The sequence below is a fragment of the Leptodactylus fuscus genome, chromosome 3 (assembly GCF_031893055.1).
Source record: "Leptodactylus fuscus isolate aLepFus1 chromosome 3, aLepFus1.hap2, whole genome shotgun sequence".
NCBI classification, from domain to species: domain Eukaryota; kingdom Metazoa; phylum Chordata; class Amphibia; order Anura; family Leptodactylidae; genus Leptodactylus; species Leptodactylus fuscus.
This window is the reverse complement of record NC_134267.1, coordinates 54,639,294-54,655,000: the sequence shown is the minus strand read 5'-3', so window position 1 is coordinate 54,655,000 and position 15,707 is coordinate 54,639,294. Positions and strand designations below refer to the sequence as shown.

The 15,707-nt window shown below is 42.6% G+C and overlaps 1 protein-coding gene across 2 annotated transcripts in view; it reads left to right on the top strand.

Moving 5' to 3' along the window:
* Positions 1-11,451, top strand: part of KIZ (kizuna centrosomal protein) — a 98,633-nt gene extending 87,182 nt beyond the window's left edge. Inside the window, exons 13-14 of one of the 2 annotated variants that reach the window (XM_075267614.1) lie at positions 5,633-5,703; positions 11,306-11,451. In XM_075267614.1, the coding sequence (XP_075123715.1) occupies positions 5,633-5,703; positions 11,306-11,409 (175 nt within the window). In that variant the 3' untranslated portion in view covers positions 11,410-11,451. Of the gene's footprint in view, positions 1-5,632; positions 5,704-8,765; positions 8,912-11,305 lie in introns of those variants that run through there. The other variant, XM_075267615.1, reaches the window with a different exon arrangement.
* Positions 11,452-15,707: the final 4,256 nt, after the last annotated feature.

Below are 15,707 nucleotides of genomic sequence, written 5' to 3'. Positions count from 1 at the left end.
GGAAGAAACTTAATAGAATCCGATGTTTATTGTATTATAAATCAGGGGACAGAGCAAGATCTGCAACAGTTTATTATTAAAGATTCATTCAATGTAAATCTTTTTCTACCATTGTATTTCCTATAGCAAAATCATTTTGTGGTTGAATGGGGATAAAAGGCGTAATGTGCAAAGAAGTGAGTCTTAATAGGACGCTGCTCTCTGAGTAAAGACCACTTGTTCGCCTTTGTGCGGGAGAACATGCCAGCTTCCTCCTCTTCAGGACGCGCTGTTCGGCCTTCCACCATTAAAATGCATTCTGTTTCTTTCCCATAAAACCTTTGCAAGGAACAACATAAATCCAGCAGGGGAACACTTGCCCTTGGTTAGCAAAAAGAACACAGTGCGTGCAGCAAAAACTGCAAAAACAGAACTGGTGCGGGAACTGGGAAATTCTTTACTGACCGCTTTGGATTAAGGCTGATTTTCCAGATGCGTTTGCTGGCAGACAATATACTTGTGTGGGATTTTGTCTGTGTGATAAAGAACAAGCCAGAGGAGGTCGCTAGATACTGAGCCATGCTGAGCTATGAGATCACAGCTTGTGTGTGTGGAGAGATAATATATGGACAGTAAATACAGGACAATTTATTGCATGTAATATTTAATAGGGCCACAAAATCCTATGTTAACGGGTTCTCTTTATTATTTTTTAATATTTTATTTTTTTGAGCATTTTAAAAAAAAATTCCTTCATGATATATCCTAGCCCTCCGGTTAAACTATATATTTTACTATGTAGAATTCTAATTGTAATTAAATTTTTTTTAAAATTTATCCGCATTTTTTTTTACCATGAAAGCTTTAGTTATGCCTCTATAGTGTGGTAATCTACAAGGTAATATATTGCAGGTTATCAAGTTATTTTAGTGCATTTCCACCCTTTAGCCCTTTTTTTTTTTTGCTAGTGTTGGAATACTCCTTTAATAAATATATATGACTTAATTTTTTTTATTATATATAATATTTCTTTGGTAGATGGTTAAAACAGTATTTTTATACATGTTAGATGTACATGTGCTTGATATTACCACAAGTTTCTAATGGGCACGACATTAATAAGATAATAGTTAAAATTCTCAGATCAGATTTTTTTTCTGTAACATTCTGTTAATCCCAATCCTTTTTGCAGTTCCTAAAAATGGCCATTAGATGGCAGTAATATACGTATTTTTCTGTTGGGATTGCTCGCCTGCTAACAGATATGCTCAATTAGAACTAATATATGTCCAGACAGCAAAGTTTACACAACTGTATAAGCAGCTTCTGTCTCTTTCTGTACCAATCTGTCACTGATGTTTAGTGTGCTAGCTTGTTTTTATTTATTCATGTTCAGGGGCAGATATGGGCCCCATGTTTTCTGTTATCTCAGAATAGAGCGGCCTGTTTATGTATATAACTATATATCTATCAATAATCAATAGCCATAAACACAAGCATTTACCTGCAATGTAATAGACTTTAAGGTAATAGAGCCCCCTCACCTACTGAGCCCCTGTGCATAGGTTGCACCACTTGTATGTCTGCCCCTATTTATGTTGTGTATCTGTTGAGCATAAAATCCAAAGAACAACCTTTATAGAAGTACATTAAATATACAGATTAGCAGAGTTATAGGGGTTTCTGGGGAAAAAAACTTTTTTTTTAAAGGTCTGTAAGAGCTATTAATGGGTTAAGTGCACCCATATACTTTTAGCAGTGTTTTGAGTGATTTCTGAGTGTCTATGGGAGCCCCTGGTATCTTCTGCATTTGTTTACAGTCGTTAGCTTCCTACTATGTAGCTTCCGGTATACCTCCACACTAACTCCCTGTCATTGCTCCCCCAGCCCCCGTCTCCCTAACTAAACTACGCTAAGCTATCCTGCCCACTACTAGTCACCCCCTTCCCTGTCTCCCTAGCTGCAGCAGTTTAATCTGCTACATATGTAACTGGTTATTCAAAGTGAAATATTACTGCACAGAAACAGGTGTTGTGGACCACGCAGGATGAGTCTCAGCACCATTTGTGAGTTGAGATCGCTGCTCTGCCCCTCTCTGCCTCAATGATTTGTTCTGCTGGAACCTTCCGCACAGCTCGCTGACGCAAACCTCAGGCATGAGCTGGAAGAAGAGTCTGAGCATGTGCAGAACTGTCGTGGACACCGGGAAAGAGAGAAGGGGCAGGGAGCCTTGAGGAATGGTGGGCAGACATAGAGTCAAGCTTCAGTTTCTCTGCAGAAATATATTTCACTTTGAGACACCAAAGATATGTTTAATATTTAACTAACAACCCTTATGGAATATACATGACTTAGTAGGCGTTATGGTGGTGCAAGACTGCCTGTATAGATCTATGGTACAGTTTCCAGCTCTGACTGCCATCACAATATAATGGGAAAACATGACATTTATAATATATCCATAGGGTATGCCACAAATATCTGATAGGTGACATGGGGGGGGGGGGGACAATAAGTGTCCCGTAGACTCCAGTGGGTAAGACATGCTTATAGGAAGCTAGCTATCCTCTTTATCCCCTATTGTTTACAGACAGCTTCACAGAAGACAGGACCTGTTTCCACCTTTGGAACATTAGCCTATTAGACCCTGTCTTCAGTTATGATGTCTCATCTATACTTTTTTTATAGTATACTGGGGTCACATGTTTAGTAGAAAATGGCAGAGATTTAACGAGAACCTGTCACTAACAGTAGACATGTTATTTTATGGTAATGTACTTGCACATTGATAGATGTGCCAATTCTTTCCCTCTGTCTGGATGAGCTTTGGAAATCCAACATGAGTGAATAGCCATAGTTGGGATTCTGGGCAACTTCTGAATATGCCGAACCCTTCCTAGTCCCAGGAGACACTTCTCATTTACATACTACACAGAAGTGGAGTCCGAGGAGCAATGGTTATTAAAGGATGGAAAGAACTGGAGTTGGTGCAGGGGGTAAAAGGTGGCATACAATGCATGCGATCTTCTCTAAGTATCATCATATTGAAGTCCAAATTCATAAAGTTGGTGTATAAGCTAGCTTAGAGAAACACACACAGCTGTTGTGTATATAGGGGGTTCTTCTCTAATGGAGGGAAAAACGTAGATTAAGTACAGTGTGTAGACAAAGAACAGGTTGGACTAGTATAACTGACATAACATGATTGGTGGCAAAGTTGTAAAACAGTTCTGGCACATGGCTGTTGGATAAGAAACGGGAGAGGAGCCCATCCCATTAAAGGGATCCTATTATTAGAATCCCTTTTTTTTCTAACTAACATGTAGGAATAGCCTTAATAAAGACTATTCTTCTCCTACCTTTAGATGTCTTCTCCGCACTGCCGTTCAATAGATATTCCGTTTTCCGTCTTCATGCAAATGAGTTCTCTCGCAGCACTGTGGATGGGCCCCAGCGCTCAAACAGCACTCGGGGCGTCCCCAAGGCTACAAGAGAACTTTCCAGCGCCGCCTCCAGCCTCTACGCGTCGTCTTCCAGCCTGGCTCTCAATCTTCTGCGCATGCGCAGTCGGCTCTGCCAGCAGGCCTCGGGCAGAACCAACTGCACCTGCGTGCGGCCATTTTTTTGTGGCCGCTTACAACAGGAGATCGCGTAAGCGGTCACAAAAAAAATGGCCGCGCGCAGGTGCAGTCGGCTCTGCCCGAGGCCCGCTGGCCGACTGCGCATGTATAGAAGATTGAAAGCCAGGCCAGAAGACGACGTGTAGAGGCCGGTTCCTGAAAAATATGGAGGCTTTTTGATTTTTTTTTTTTTTTAAAAAAAAAAGCCATGTGGTATATTTTTCTTTACTGGATTATATGACGTCCCTGTATGAAACATGACAGTCTGCTGCACAAACTCATACTGTAATACAATGGAGACCTAGTGTATACTACCTAACCGAGGCCAGGAGGCCACTCTCATTGCCTGTGTTGGTGTAAATGGAGCCTATGAGTCTATTTAATGTAGTTCTTGAAGCATTCAGTAATTTTACAGTACATGAATAGCACGAAAAGGACACAACTGTACCTTCTTAATGGTCTCCCATAGTGTCTATAAGAAGCTGCAAAGTAGTTGGCAACCTATCTTTTTCCTCTGTCAGGCTTCTTGCTATTCACCATTGATCTATAAAATTGTTAGTCCATTTTACAATTAAAAAAATTGTCACGACTACATAAATTATTCCCCAGGGTTATAATCCGATTGACTGGCATATTGTGATTATAACTCCGGGCTTGGCCTGCACCAGCTACTAGGCCTGAGCACTGACTACTCGGCTAATTCACCCCCATCCAGAATCGCTCGCTCCTTATGCCTCATTGATTGGGTTTAATAGACACATTACAGTATGCTCTTGGAAAAGCAATAACAACACATATTTGACACAAAAGATCAAAATGATTCTGATGTGACCTTGAGAAAGCCTTCCAGTGCACACAAAAGCAGACAATCTTTGTTCCTGCTCCATATGCATGAAGACAGATCAAAGGCAGTAAACAGCCCGGGCCTTTCTGCATGAGCTTACAATGCACAGGAACTTTGCAGAGTAATTATATCCATAAGCGTACATGGCATATGTATATCTACTGGCTGGGATGCAGAATGCTGTAATGCAAATAAATTGAGGTGGAAACTGGAAACAGGAATAGAAACAACCAACTGCATTTCAATAATAGTTTATATATTCTATGCTTATTTTAAGGAAGTCCAATAAAACACTCTGATTTTTGGTGGTTTTATTTTTCCATCAATCCAGTAGACAGTGAATTGCACAATACTGGGCATGCTCGACCATTGTTCCATTCAAACACCCCCTTAAGTTAAGGCCCCACATTGCGGAAACACAGCTTTCTTTCTTGCAGATTTTGCTGCTATTTTTTTTGAGACAAGCCCAGGAGGCTACAGAATGTGTTGGGAATATATAGGAGGTTCTTATACTCCCCCCTCCTGCTCAATATATGTCTGACTTTGGCTCAAAAAACGATAAATCTGCAACAACAAAAAAAGCTGATTTTCTGCAATGTGGAGCCTTAGGCCAGGGCAGCTTTTTTTGTTACAAAATTTGCTGCAGTTTTTTGAGCCAAAGTGAGGAGTGGATTGAGCAGAAGGTAGAAGTATAAGAACTTCTTATATATTTCCCATTCCTTTTGTAGCCACTATTGATTTTGGCTCAAAAACCGCAACAAAATCTGCAACAGAAAAAGCCTCATTTCCGCAACATGGGACCTTAGGCTGAGGCCCCACATTGAGGAAACGCACCTTTTTTGTTGTAAATGTGGTTGTTTTTTTAAGCCAAAGCCAAGAATGTCTACAAAAGGAATGGGGAATATATAGGAAGCTTTTATACTTCTCCCTTCTGCTCAATCCACTCCTGGCTTTGGCTCAAAAAACTGCAACAAAATCTGCAACAAAAAAAAGCTGCGTTTCTGCAACGTGGGGCCTCACTGAGGAAAAATGGAGAACGTTAAACTACCATTCTATTGGCCATGGTCCCAGCAGTTTTACATTTATCTTTAACAAGAGCAGGAAATGGAGTTTTTGCTGAAAATCAGTGAGAATGACGCATTGTATTAACTCTATACACTCTGCTTTTTTCCGTGGTCTTTCTTTACAGAAAAGAAAATGCAAGTAAAGTGGCGACAAATCTCATGTTTAACAAAGGGCCAAACAACCTCAAGTCTAAAGGTTAGTATTTTACAACACATTCAACAGAGCTGTACACTGTAATGAGCAGGTAATACTGCCTAAGGTCTCATGCATACGACCGTAACACTGTGTTTCAGGTGACCCTGGCCTATCTATCTGTGGGGCCAGCTTGATATGTTGGGGCCTGCTGACAGACCCCATGTGGCATAAAGGGAAACGCTACAGAAAAAAAAGCAACATTTTACAGTTCCTTCAAAGTGGATGGGAGTCTAATGAATCCCATCTACATATTGCTGGGGGGGGAATAGGCGCAGCAGACACGTTGCAGTTTTGGAAATCTTAGCATGTCAATTATACCTACAGAAACCTAGCAGTTTAGATATAATAGACAGAATTGAAAAAGAAAGTCTGTGCCATTCTTTGAAAAGCACTACAGGAAAAACCGCAGTGCATTTCTGCCACCGTTTTTCACGCAGTGCTTCTTGGCTGCGACTTTCTACAAGGGGCCTTATCCTCAAGCAGTTCTCTTTTTGTCTAGGAGTTAGACGAGACCAGCAAACCTGAGCAAAATTAATCCAAGATCCTTTAGTTCAGAGCGCTCGATTTCTTCCGGCAGGCAACTTGAAACACAGAGACAACCAGGGTGTAAAACCATTGCAGACTAATCAATAAGCAACTTGTATAGTGTCTAACTTCTCCTATGTCCTCTGTAGGTTCACGTAACATAAATGCAGAGGGTTTTGTGGTAGATTCCCCTCCAAATTTCACTCCTGTGGATCCTGCAGTGGAAAGCCATGGCTTTGCTCACTCATTAGCCCCAGACGTATTGGAGCTAATCCGCCCAAGCCTTGTGCTGCGAATTTTGTGGCTGAATCACCTGCAGAATCTGCGGAAAGAATGAGCAGGGCGCGGCTGTATTCAGCATTCATTGTAGCCTGCCATTGAAAGCAGATTCTGGATGGAATGTGGAGTTTATTTTAAGGCACAATCTGGTACTTCACGAGTAAGGCTCCGTTCCCACGGAGTAACGAACCGCGCATTCAGACATGTATACACGTGTCAGAGTGTGAGCTCCTCAAAACAAATCCCATTCACTTCAATGTGTGCCGGCTTACGGGCGCTACACATTGAAATCAATGGGAGGCTTTTTAACCCATTGATTTCAATGTGTACTGCCCAAAACGGCACACATTGAAGTGAATGGGATCTGTTTTGAGCGCTCACACTCTGACACGTCTATACGAGTCTGAATGCGCGGCGCGTTACTCCGTGGGAAAGGAGCCTAACATTGTGAACATGTTCTACAACAAGGGTTTTATTGGTAAAATTGCATTGTTACAGCATGTATTGTGTCTGGTTTTACAGCTCAGCCCCATTTACTGAATCAACAAAGCATACCATACAGCATCAATATAATAACAGAAACCAGTGCCTATATAATAATACCATATTTGACCAAATTACGACTTTAAGGTCCCCACAGTTACATTATATACTACAGTACAATGCTCATTTAATACTGCTACAGAGTGCTCATATAATGAAACAATAAAATATCTATATAGTATGGCTGTATAGTGACCATATACTGTTCCATAATAGAGCTCAGTCAATGGCAGTACAGTATTGTGCCCACCTAATAGAGCCATATTTTATGCACAATACATGCAGTAGTTTTTCTTCCCACCAAACATACTTAGGAAACATTTCTGACCATTAACTTTCACTGCGCAGAGATACTTGTATGATTTGAAGGCATTTTTCCATTGTATACAGTTATCACCTATTCACAGACTACAGCAGCTTGTCTATAGCTATACATTTATTGGTATATGAATATATATGTCCCAGCAGTTTGAATACATTATCCATAAATAGCACCATCATTTGCATCAATTTTTCAGGCATAAAGGAGGAAAAATAGACTTATACAATAGATTTCCTACACGCAGTATTCGGCTGATATAGTGCAGATAACAGGACCACATTGTCTGTCACAGCGCACCCTCACAAAGCCACTTACAGTTCTCCATCATATTGCACATCGCACATTCTCCATCCTGTCAGCTCAAAAGACAGCAGAGGTTTGGAGACATGGAGATTAATGGGGATCATTCTGCCCCATGTTAGTATTGCTGCTATTGAGTTATTTCCACTTCTGCTGTTAACAGGAGGTGTTAGACCAGGGGTCTCAAACTCAACTCAGCATGTGGGCCGCAGAGCAAGATCCCAGCCAGTCGGCGGGCCGCACCGCGGCAAATTTAGCTTCACCCACTTTTATGTTGACTCCGCCCATTCATTTTTCATGTGCCCCCACACTGTATAATCCTCCTACAGTCACCCGTAAACTATATGTCCCCCCTCCATCTTTCCCCCAGTTACATATACACCCTTCATCTGCCCCCAGATTCATGTCCCCCCATCTCTGCCCTCAGATTCATGTCCCCCCATCTCTGCCCCCAGATTCATGTCCCTCCATTTCTGCCCCAGTGTCATGCCGTTCTCCCCCCTCCCTTCGTCTGCCCCCAGTGTCATGAGCCCCTTCATTCCACCTCAATGTTTAAAGAGGACCTTCCACCATTTTGCCCACAGGCAGTTTTATATACTGCCGGAAAGCTGACAGTGCGCTGAGTTCAGCACACTGTCGGCTTTCCCGATGTGGGCCCAGTGTGAAGAGCTTACGGTCCGGTACCGTAGCTCTTCTATGGTCAGAAGAGCGTCTCTGACACTCAGTCAGAGACGTCCTTCTTCACAGCACAGCCAATTGCGCTGTGCTGTGAGAGCCGGGAGGAACGCCCCCTCCCTCTGCTCGCAGTACTCGTCCATAGACGAGCATTATCAGGGAGGGAGGGGGCGTTCCTCCCAGCTCTCACAGCACAGCGCGATTGGCTGTGCTGTGAAGAAGGACGTCTCTGACTGAGTGTCAGAGACGCTCTTCTGACCATAGAAGAGCTACGGTACCGGACCGTAAGCTCTTCACACTGGGCCCACATCGGGAAAGCCGACAGCGGACAGCGCACATAAGTTTTCGAGGTGTTTATATAGGCAAGTATTTGCTGTCTAGTGTTTGATTGTTATTCTGGTTTATGTCTTTTTCACAGCTTTTTGGGGAGAATCAGATGACAGCAGCTCAGACATTGAAGCCATTCTCAGACCACAGACAAGTCAAGTTGGAGGCGATGACTTTGATGACTTTTTCGATTAGAATATAGGAAGAAATAAAGATGCCTTACCTTACATACATACGTGTACTCACACGCGTGAACACTATCACCAGAAGTCTTTATCATCAACTAAAATAACAGGCACCCTATAGATACCTGACGGACTCCATTGTAGTCAGTGGGTTCTGTTGATGTCCATCATTGGCCAGATCTGTCTTTACCGTCCATTCCATTTTTCTGTTCCTATAACGGAACAGAAGAACAAATAATGCAGCAGATGGGAAATTAGCCGGTATCCTTGTGTTGAAAACAAACTGGTGTTATCTTCATCATTCACCTCAATGGGAGTAGATTTACACAGCATAAGTGATGGTGCTCGGCACCAGGAATACACGACCCGGTGCACCTCACTTATATCACTGGGACAAACTACACAGCACCTGTATGATAGAGACTCTGCTCTACAACTATGTCTCACTCATAGATAGCCCCGGGGGGAGGGGGGAGTGTCCCCAGGTCGATGTCCCAATCGGTGTCCCCAGGGATCAACCATATTCCCCCTGAACACGTCATCCGTCGGCGCAGCCATGTCCCCTCTCCAAGACAAGTCTCCGGGGCCGGCGTCTGGTTGCTATGACAGCCGGAAGCCTTCAGTCTTGCGCTTCTATTGCAGCATTGGCTGCGTAGCCTGCAATAGAGGCGCCGGTATTATGCAGTGCATTTCATAAAACCGGTGCTTCCATTGCAGTCTACCTGCCATAGTCTGCAATTGAAGTGACACAATGACAGGCCGGGGAGCCAGCGCAAGGCTTCCGGCTGTCATAGCAACCAGACGCCGGCCCCGGAAACTCCTCCGGGTGCCGGCGTCAGTGGAGTGAGCGAGCGGAGAGAGCGGCGAGGGAGCGTGGGAAGGTGAGTACAACTATTTATTTGTGTTAGGGCTGGTTCACACGGAGTATTGTGGCTTGTCATTTGGTACGTACACACCGCGGGATCTTTTGCTGGCCGTTTACGCTCCCATTGTTTTCAATGGGAGCCGGTACTGTACACGCGGCATTATTTTGCGGCGGCCGCAAAATAGCGCCGTGTTTACGCGTGTAAGATCCCGCGGCGTGTACGTACCAAATGACGAGCCACAATACTCCATGTGAACCCGCCCTTACACATCCAAGCGGGACATAATCTAAGGGGCCTATGAAACTGGGGACAGATAAACTGCAGGAAAGAGAACAGCATGACACTGGGGCACAAAACTGGATGCAGAGATGGGGGGACAGGGGGGGAGGGGGTGTTTGGACCAGATTTTGAGACGGAGGCTAGCCGTGACTGGATGCCAGTGCATTGCGTACAGCACACTGGCATCCGGTCGCAGGATTCCGCTCCGGATTAGGCCCAAATGAATGGGCTTAGTCAGGAGGGAAGAGTCGCGCCGTGGACCTTGTGGCGGATTCCGCCGTGTAATCCTCCTCAAGAAAGGGCATGGCATGTAGCGTCTTTTTTCCGCGAGCGGGAACAAACCACTCGTGGAAAAAGCAACCCATTAAATTCAATGGGAGGCGGTTTTTTAAACCAGATTCTGCTTCAAAATCCGGCCCAAAAAAACCCAGTGTGAACCCGGCTTTAGATGTTCCTGGCTAAATCGGTGGGTTCAGCCCATGCTCCTCTAATGTGTATGGCCTCTTTAAGCATTTCTGCTTCCGTATTATCTCCATCATGAGAAGGTATTGTCCTGTTCCGAACAGAGCCGGCATTTAATGAATCTTTTTATAGGTTGTAATGTGACACTAACTCTTTGTTATCCGGGTTTTTTTACCGAAATAAAACATAATACTTATAAAATGTAGTAATGCAAAAGAAAACAATGAGAAAATGCTGACCTGCGCCTCGCGGCTTTGTGTTTGCTGGAGAGCCTCATGTATATAATGTTCTATTTTACTAGCTCTGAATACTATCTGTCCCTGAATTCCACTCTGCATGTCATCCTCTCATTTCTGCTCATACCTTTACTTTCTAAGGATTTAAAATAGTTCCTGCAACACAATAACTATCAAATGCCTGTCATCAGTCTCCAAGGGTAGGAACGTTTCATGTTATCCTGCCCTAATTGTAAGGGACACATTTCCTTTGTTACCGACTCAGTCGTATTCTATGTAATCTCGGTGGGATAATAGTACAGCTATTTGAGTGACACGCTCCCTTCTATTGTGTTCAGCAGTTTCCTGGTTATTTTCCAATTCTTACAAGTGTGACCTTACAACAACACTATCATTTTGCTTTTGGGAAGCAAGGTAATTCATAGCCTGTCTAGGTGATAAGATGCCGCAGAGAACCCAGGTAGTCGCTGTGTTTTTTCCGTATTTTATGGTGCATTATTATACTTGACTGCCACAGAATACATAAGTTTTCGAGGTGTTTATATAGGCAAGTATTTGCTGTCTAGTGTTTGATTGTTATTCTGGTTTATGTCTTTTTCACAGCTTTTTGGGGAGAATCAGACGACAGCAGCTCAGACATTGAAGCCATTCTCAGACCACAGACAAGTCAAGTTGGAGGCGATGACTTTGATGACTTTTTCGATTAGAATATAGGAAGAAATAAAGATGCCTTACCTTACATACATACGTGTACTCACACGCGTGAACACTATCAATGCTTGAATTAATGAATATTTGCTTTTGGTTCATATTTTTTTGGGGGGGTTTTGGTCAGTAAACTGTTAATATTTTTATATTGTTGTTGTAACTAATATTCCATAAAAAAGGACCTTTTTAGAAAACTAGAAAAGTGTCTGCTTGTTTCCTGAAACAGCGCTGTGTCTGTTTATAAGCTGGGTTTAATATTAAAGTCCTCAGCCATTTACTTGAATGGGGATGAGCTGCAATACCAGAACGAGCCCATACAAAGGAGTGGCACTGTTTCTGGGGAGAAAGCAGACCTTGTTTAATACTGCTATGTGTCCATTTGCTCTATACATCTGCAGAGGTCCTTGCACGCCCAGTAAATGGATCCTGAACAAAGGCCAATTTATCTTGCGTTCCGCAGTACACCGCATGGTTTCCATCTTGTCTTGCTATATAGAATAGTGGCAACGCTATTCTGTACTGTGATTTCTCCCCAAAAAATATATAAGATAAGATAATCCTTTAATAGTCCCACAGTGGGGAAATTTCAGCATGTTACAGCAGCAGAGTAATACAGGTACAGGATAATACACAGTAATATATTACGGTAGAAGACACACATAAGATGAGAAGAGAAGATATACTAGGAGTCCATAGCATCTAGGGAACAGAAGAAGAAAGAAGGAAGACGTCATAATCATTAGTTTTCTGTGCAGAGTTATCTTCGCTTGGAAAACTAATGATTATGATATGCGGTAATCTATGGGGGTTTTTAAATTAATTTTTTAATGGAAGGGCTTATCCACTTTCATACCAATATTGAGAGACAAATGTTATGGTTTATATCAGTGATTTTCAACCTTTTTTGAGCCGCAGCACACTTTTTACACTTAAAAAATCCCGGGGCACACCACCAACCAAAATGGCACAAAATGACACTAAAACAGTACATATTATACATATAGTTAATAATATAGATTCTAAATGATTGAAATAAACTGCAGCAAAATCTGCAACAAAAACGCTGCATTTCTGCAACGTGGGGCCTCAGCCTTACGCCTCCTGCATACAAGTGGCACGCATGTGGTTTTCACTGATATAAACATTAAAAATTAATTGACAGAGCCACAAATGCAGACAGATATAGGGTAGGTATAGGACAGATATAGGGTACGTATAGGACAGATATAGGGTACGTATAGGACAGATATAGGGTACGTATAGGACAGATATAGACCTGCTCTATAATTTTCAGCTCTTCAATTACCCAGATACACAGCCACAAAAAGAATGGCTGTATATATGGGTCCTTAGAAATGTATAGGTCTGTACTTTTACCCACAGTTGTAGATAAAAAGTCTGGTCATGTATATTACAGGTTACAACTCAATGTGCCTCATATTAATAGCAGTGAACCCTATCATGTCCCTCACATTAACCCCCTGTGTGCTTTACATAAGGGACACTGATATGTGAGACATATGGAGGTAATAATTAAGTAAATATCTTCATTATATAGTACCCCCATATGTCACACATGTTATTAACTCTTATGTGAGCCACACAGGGGTTAATATGAGGGACATGATGGGGTTAATTGCTATTAATGTGAGGCACATGGAGTTACTAAAACTAAAGTAATAACCCCAAATGCCTGACATTCATAAGAATAGTTACTAACCTGGTGGTTTCTTTTACTTTCACTTTGTTCAGCTTCCTCTCCTCCTCTCCTATTCAGGGCTCCTCACGTGTAGCAGCAGGTCCAAGGATCCCTTATCCTGTGCAGTGAGAGGCTCATCTCTGATTGGTGGGCAGGGAGAGAAGGGGGCGTGTCCTACACCTGAGCTCTAACAGAGCAGTGAAGGGACGCTCCGTCTACATTTACACGGGGACTGGCTGCTGTGCCAGCAAAATAGGTCTCCCGTGCCAATCTTGGCACGCGTTTGGGGAACTTTCCCCGCGGCACACCCGACCATGTGTCGCGGCACACTATTATCTCCTATGTGTGTGAAGCAAACAGGAAGATGAGTCATCAGCAGCAGCCTGTGCATAGGAAACAACAGGGAGAGGTGTGCACCATCTATCGTGCACCAGTTTAATTAGCATATGAATAAAAACGGACTTATTCAGAAACCACTGAGGCAATCTACATACTATAGGTAGGTGTGGAATAGACTTTCTAAAAGCTATGCAAAGGTGTGATTAGTTAAAAATGACTTTTCCTAGTGATAGAGCCCCTTTAACAATGTACTTTCTGTATCAATTCCTCACGGTATTCTAGATCTTTACTTGCTGTTATTTATTCTGCTTACTTGCTTAGTGGATAAAATTCTGACTATGGTCATGTGATATACAGTCCATGGTCATGTGATATACAGTCCATGGTCATGTGATATACAGTCCATGATCATGTAATATACAGTCTGTAGTCATGTGATTTACAGTCCATGGTCATGTGATATACAGTCCATGATCATGTAATATACAGTCTGTAGTCATGTGATATACTGTCCATAGTTATGTGATATACAGTCCATGGTCATGTGATGGGCACACAGGTGCACAGCCCGTTAGTCACAGCTCAGTAATTAGAAGTCTGCCTGGTAATGCGCTGTGCACCTGTGTGTCCATCACATGACCATGGACTGTATATCACATGACTATAGACAGTATATAAAATGATTATAGACTGTATATCACATGACCATGGACTGATTTGTATCCACTAGAAGTAACAAAATGAATGACAGCAAGTAGAGATCTAGAAAAATAATTGGTCTGAAAGTGGACAGTCCCTTTGAGTTCTGTAGGGATAGTTGGCACTATATGATCCTATCACTTTAGAATACAAATGGGGTAAAAAACGAAAATAGAGGGAGCGCTACTGAGTGAAGAGTGAGTCCAAGGGTTAATTGGTAACGTCACTTAATTGTTTCCAATGACAGAAGATAAAATGATAGGCTACGCATTTCAACGCTGGTCAAGCGTCTTCTACAGGCCAATGTGTATATTTTGTCAATGCAAGTAAACCATGATAGAGATATAGAGGAGGGATTATACCTCAAAATAACATGAAAATTCCAATTTGTACATAAACCAAGCGATATGGAAGAACAATTCCTTAGCTCCTTCCAATATATTGCAGAAACATACCAGTTTCATCAGACTGTACAGGACTATCTAATGTATCATGTCAAGGTCATATATGTAGAATCTAAATGGAAAGTACTGGGTATCTCAACTGCCTTACTGTTAATGTGATTATACAATTAGAGGCGCTGATAATATAGTATCTGCCCAGCAGCATGTAGGAGGGTAGGCTTCATACTATACTAGAGATTTGGGAAAGCCCATAATAATGGTCCCATACAAGAATAGTAAAATTTTCAATATGCATACATAATGCATGCAATTCAGGAACATTATCCAACCACTGCTCCTCAGTTGTGATAAGTCTCAATTATAGTGGCTGATGTTTCCCACAATACTTGTCAGAAATCCAATAAAACAATCTTAAGAATGTTGTGATCATGCTATCCACTACCGTACTGCACAAAAGGGTTAAATATTGGTGATCTATCCTGAGGAGAGGTGATCGATATCAGATTGATAAATGGCCAACACCCAGCACCCCCACTGATAAGCTATTTTCAGCAGCTGATACACAGAGAAGAGAGCAGGAAGCAGACAGCACTGTTCAACAGGTCAGACCAGGTACTTGAAGGTTCACTTGAATGGGAGCTAAGCTAATGTGACTCTGTTCAGCACAGTAACACAGTATCAGCTGCTGATAACAACTGATCAGTTGAGGTGCTGGTGTCGGAAGCCAACCAGTCTGATATTGATGACATCACCTTACACAAGATCATTAATATTTCTAGACCGGAAAAACTTTTTAAGCAGTTGGTCTGTGGGGGTCCCAGGTATCGGACTCCAACTGATCAGATATTGATGACCTATCCTAAGGATAGACCATCAGTATTTCGCTCCTGGAAAACCCCTTTAGGCTAAGGCCCCATGGGCCATATCCGCAGCACTAAAGCGCTACGGGGAGAACCGCTGCGTGAACGCATTGCAGTTCTTTCCGCAGCGCTTTTAAGAGAAAGTTCACAGAGTTTTCCTCCGCGGACTTTCTCTTAACATTATATCTACGGGAAAGCCGCCGGCGTTTCTGTAGATATAATTGACATGCTGTGATTTGCAAAGCCGCATGAATCCCATCCACTTTGCCTGCACTGTACAACGCCACGATTTTTCC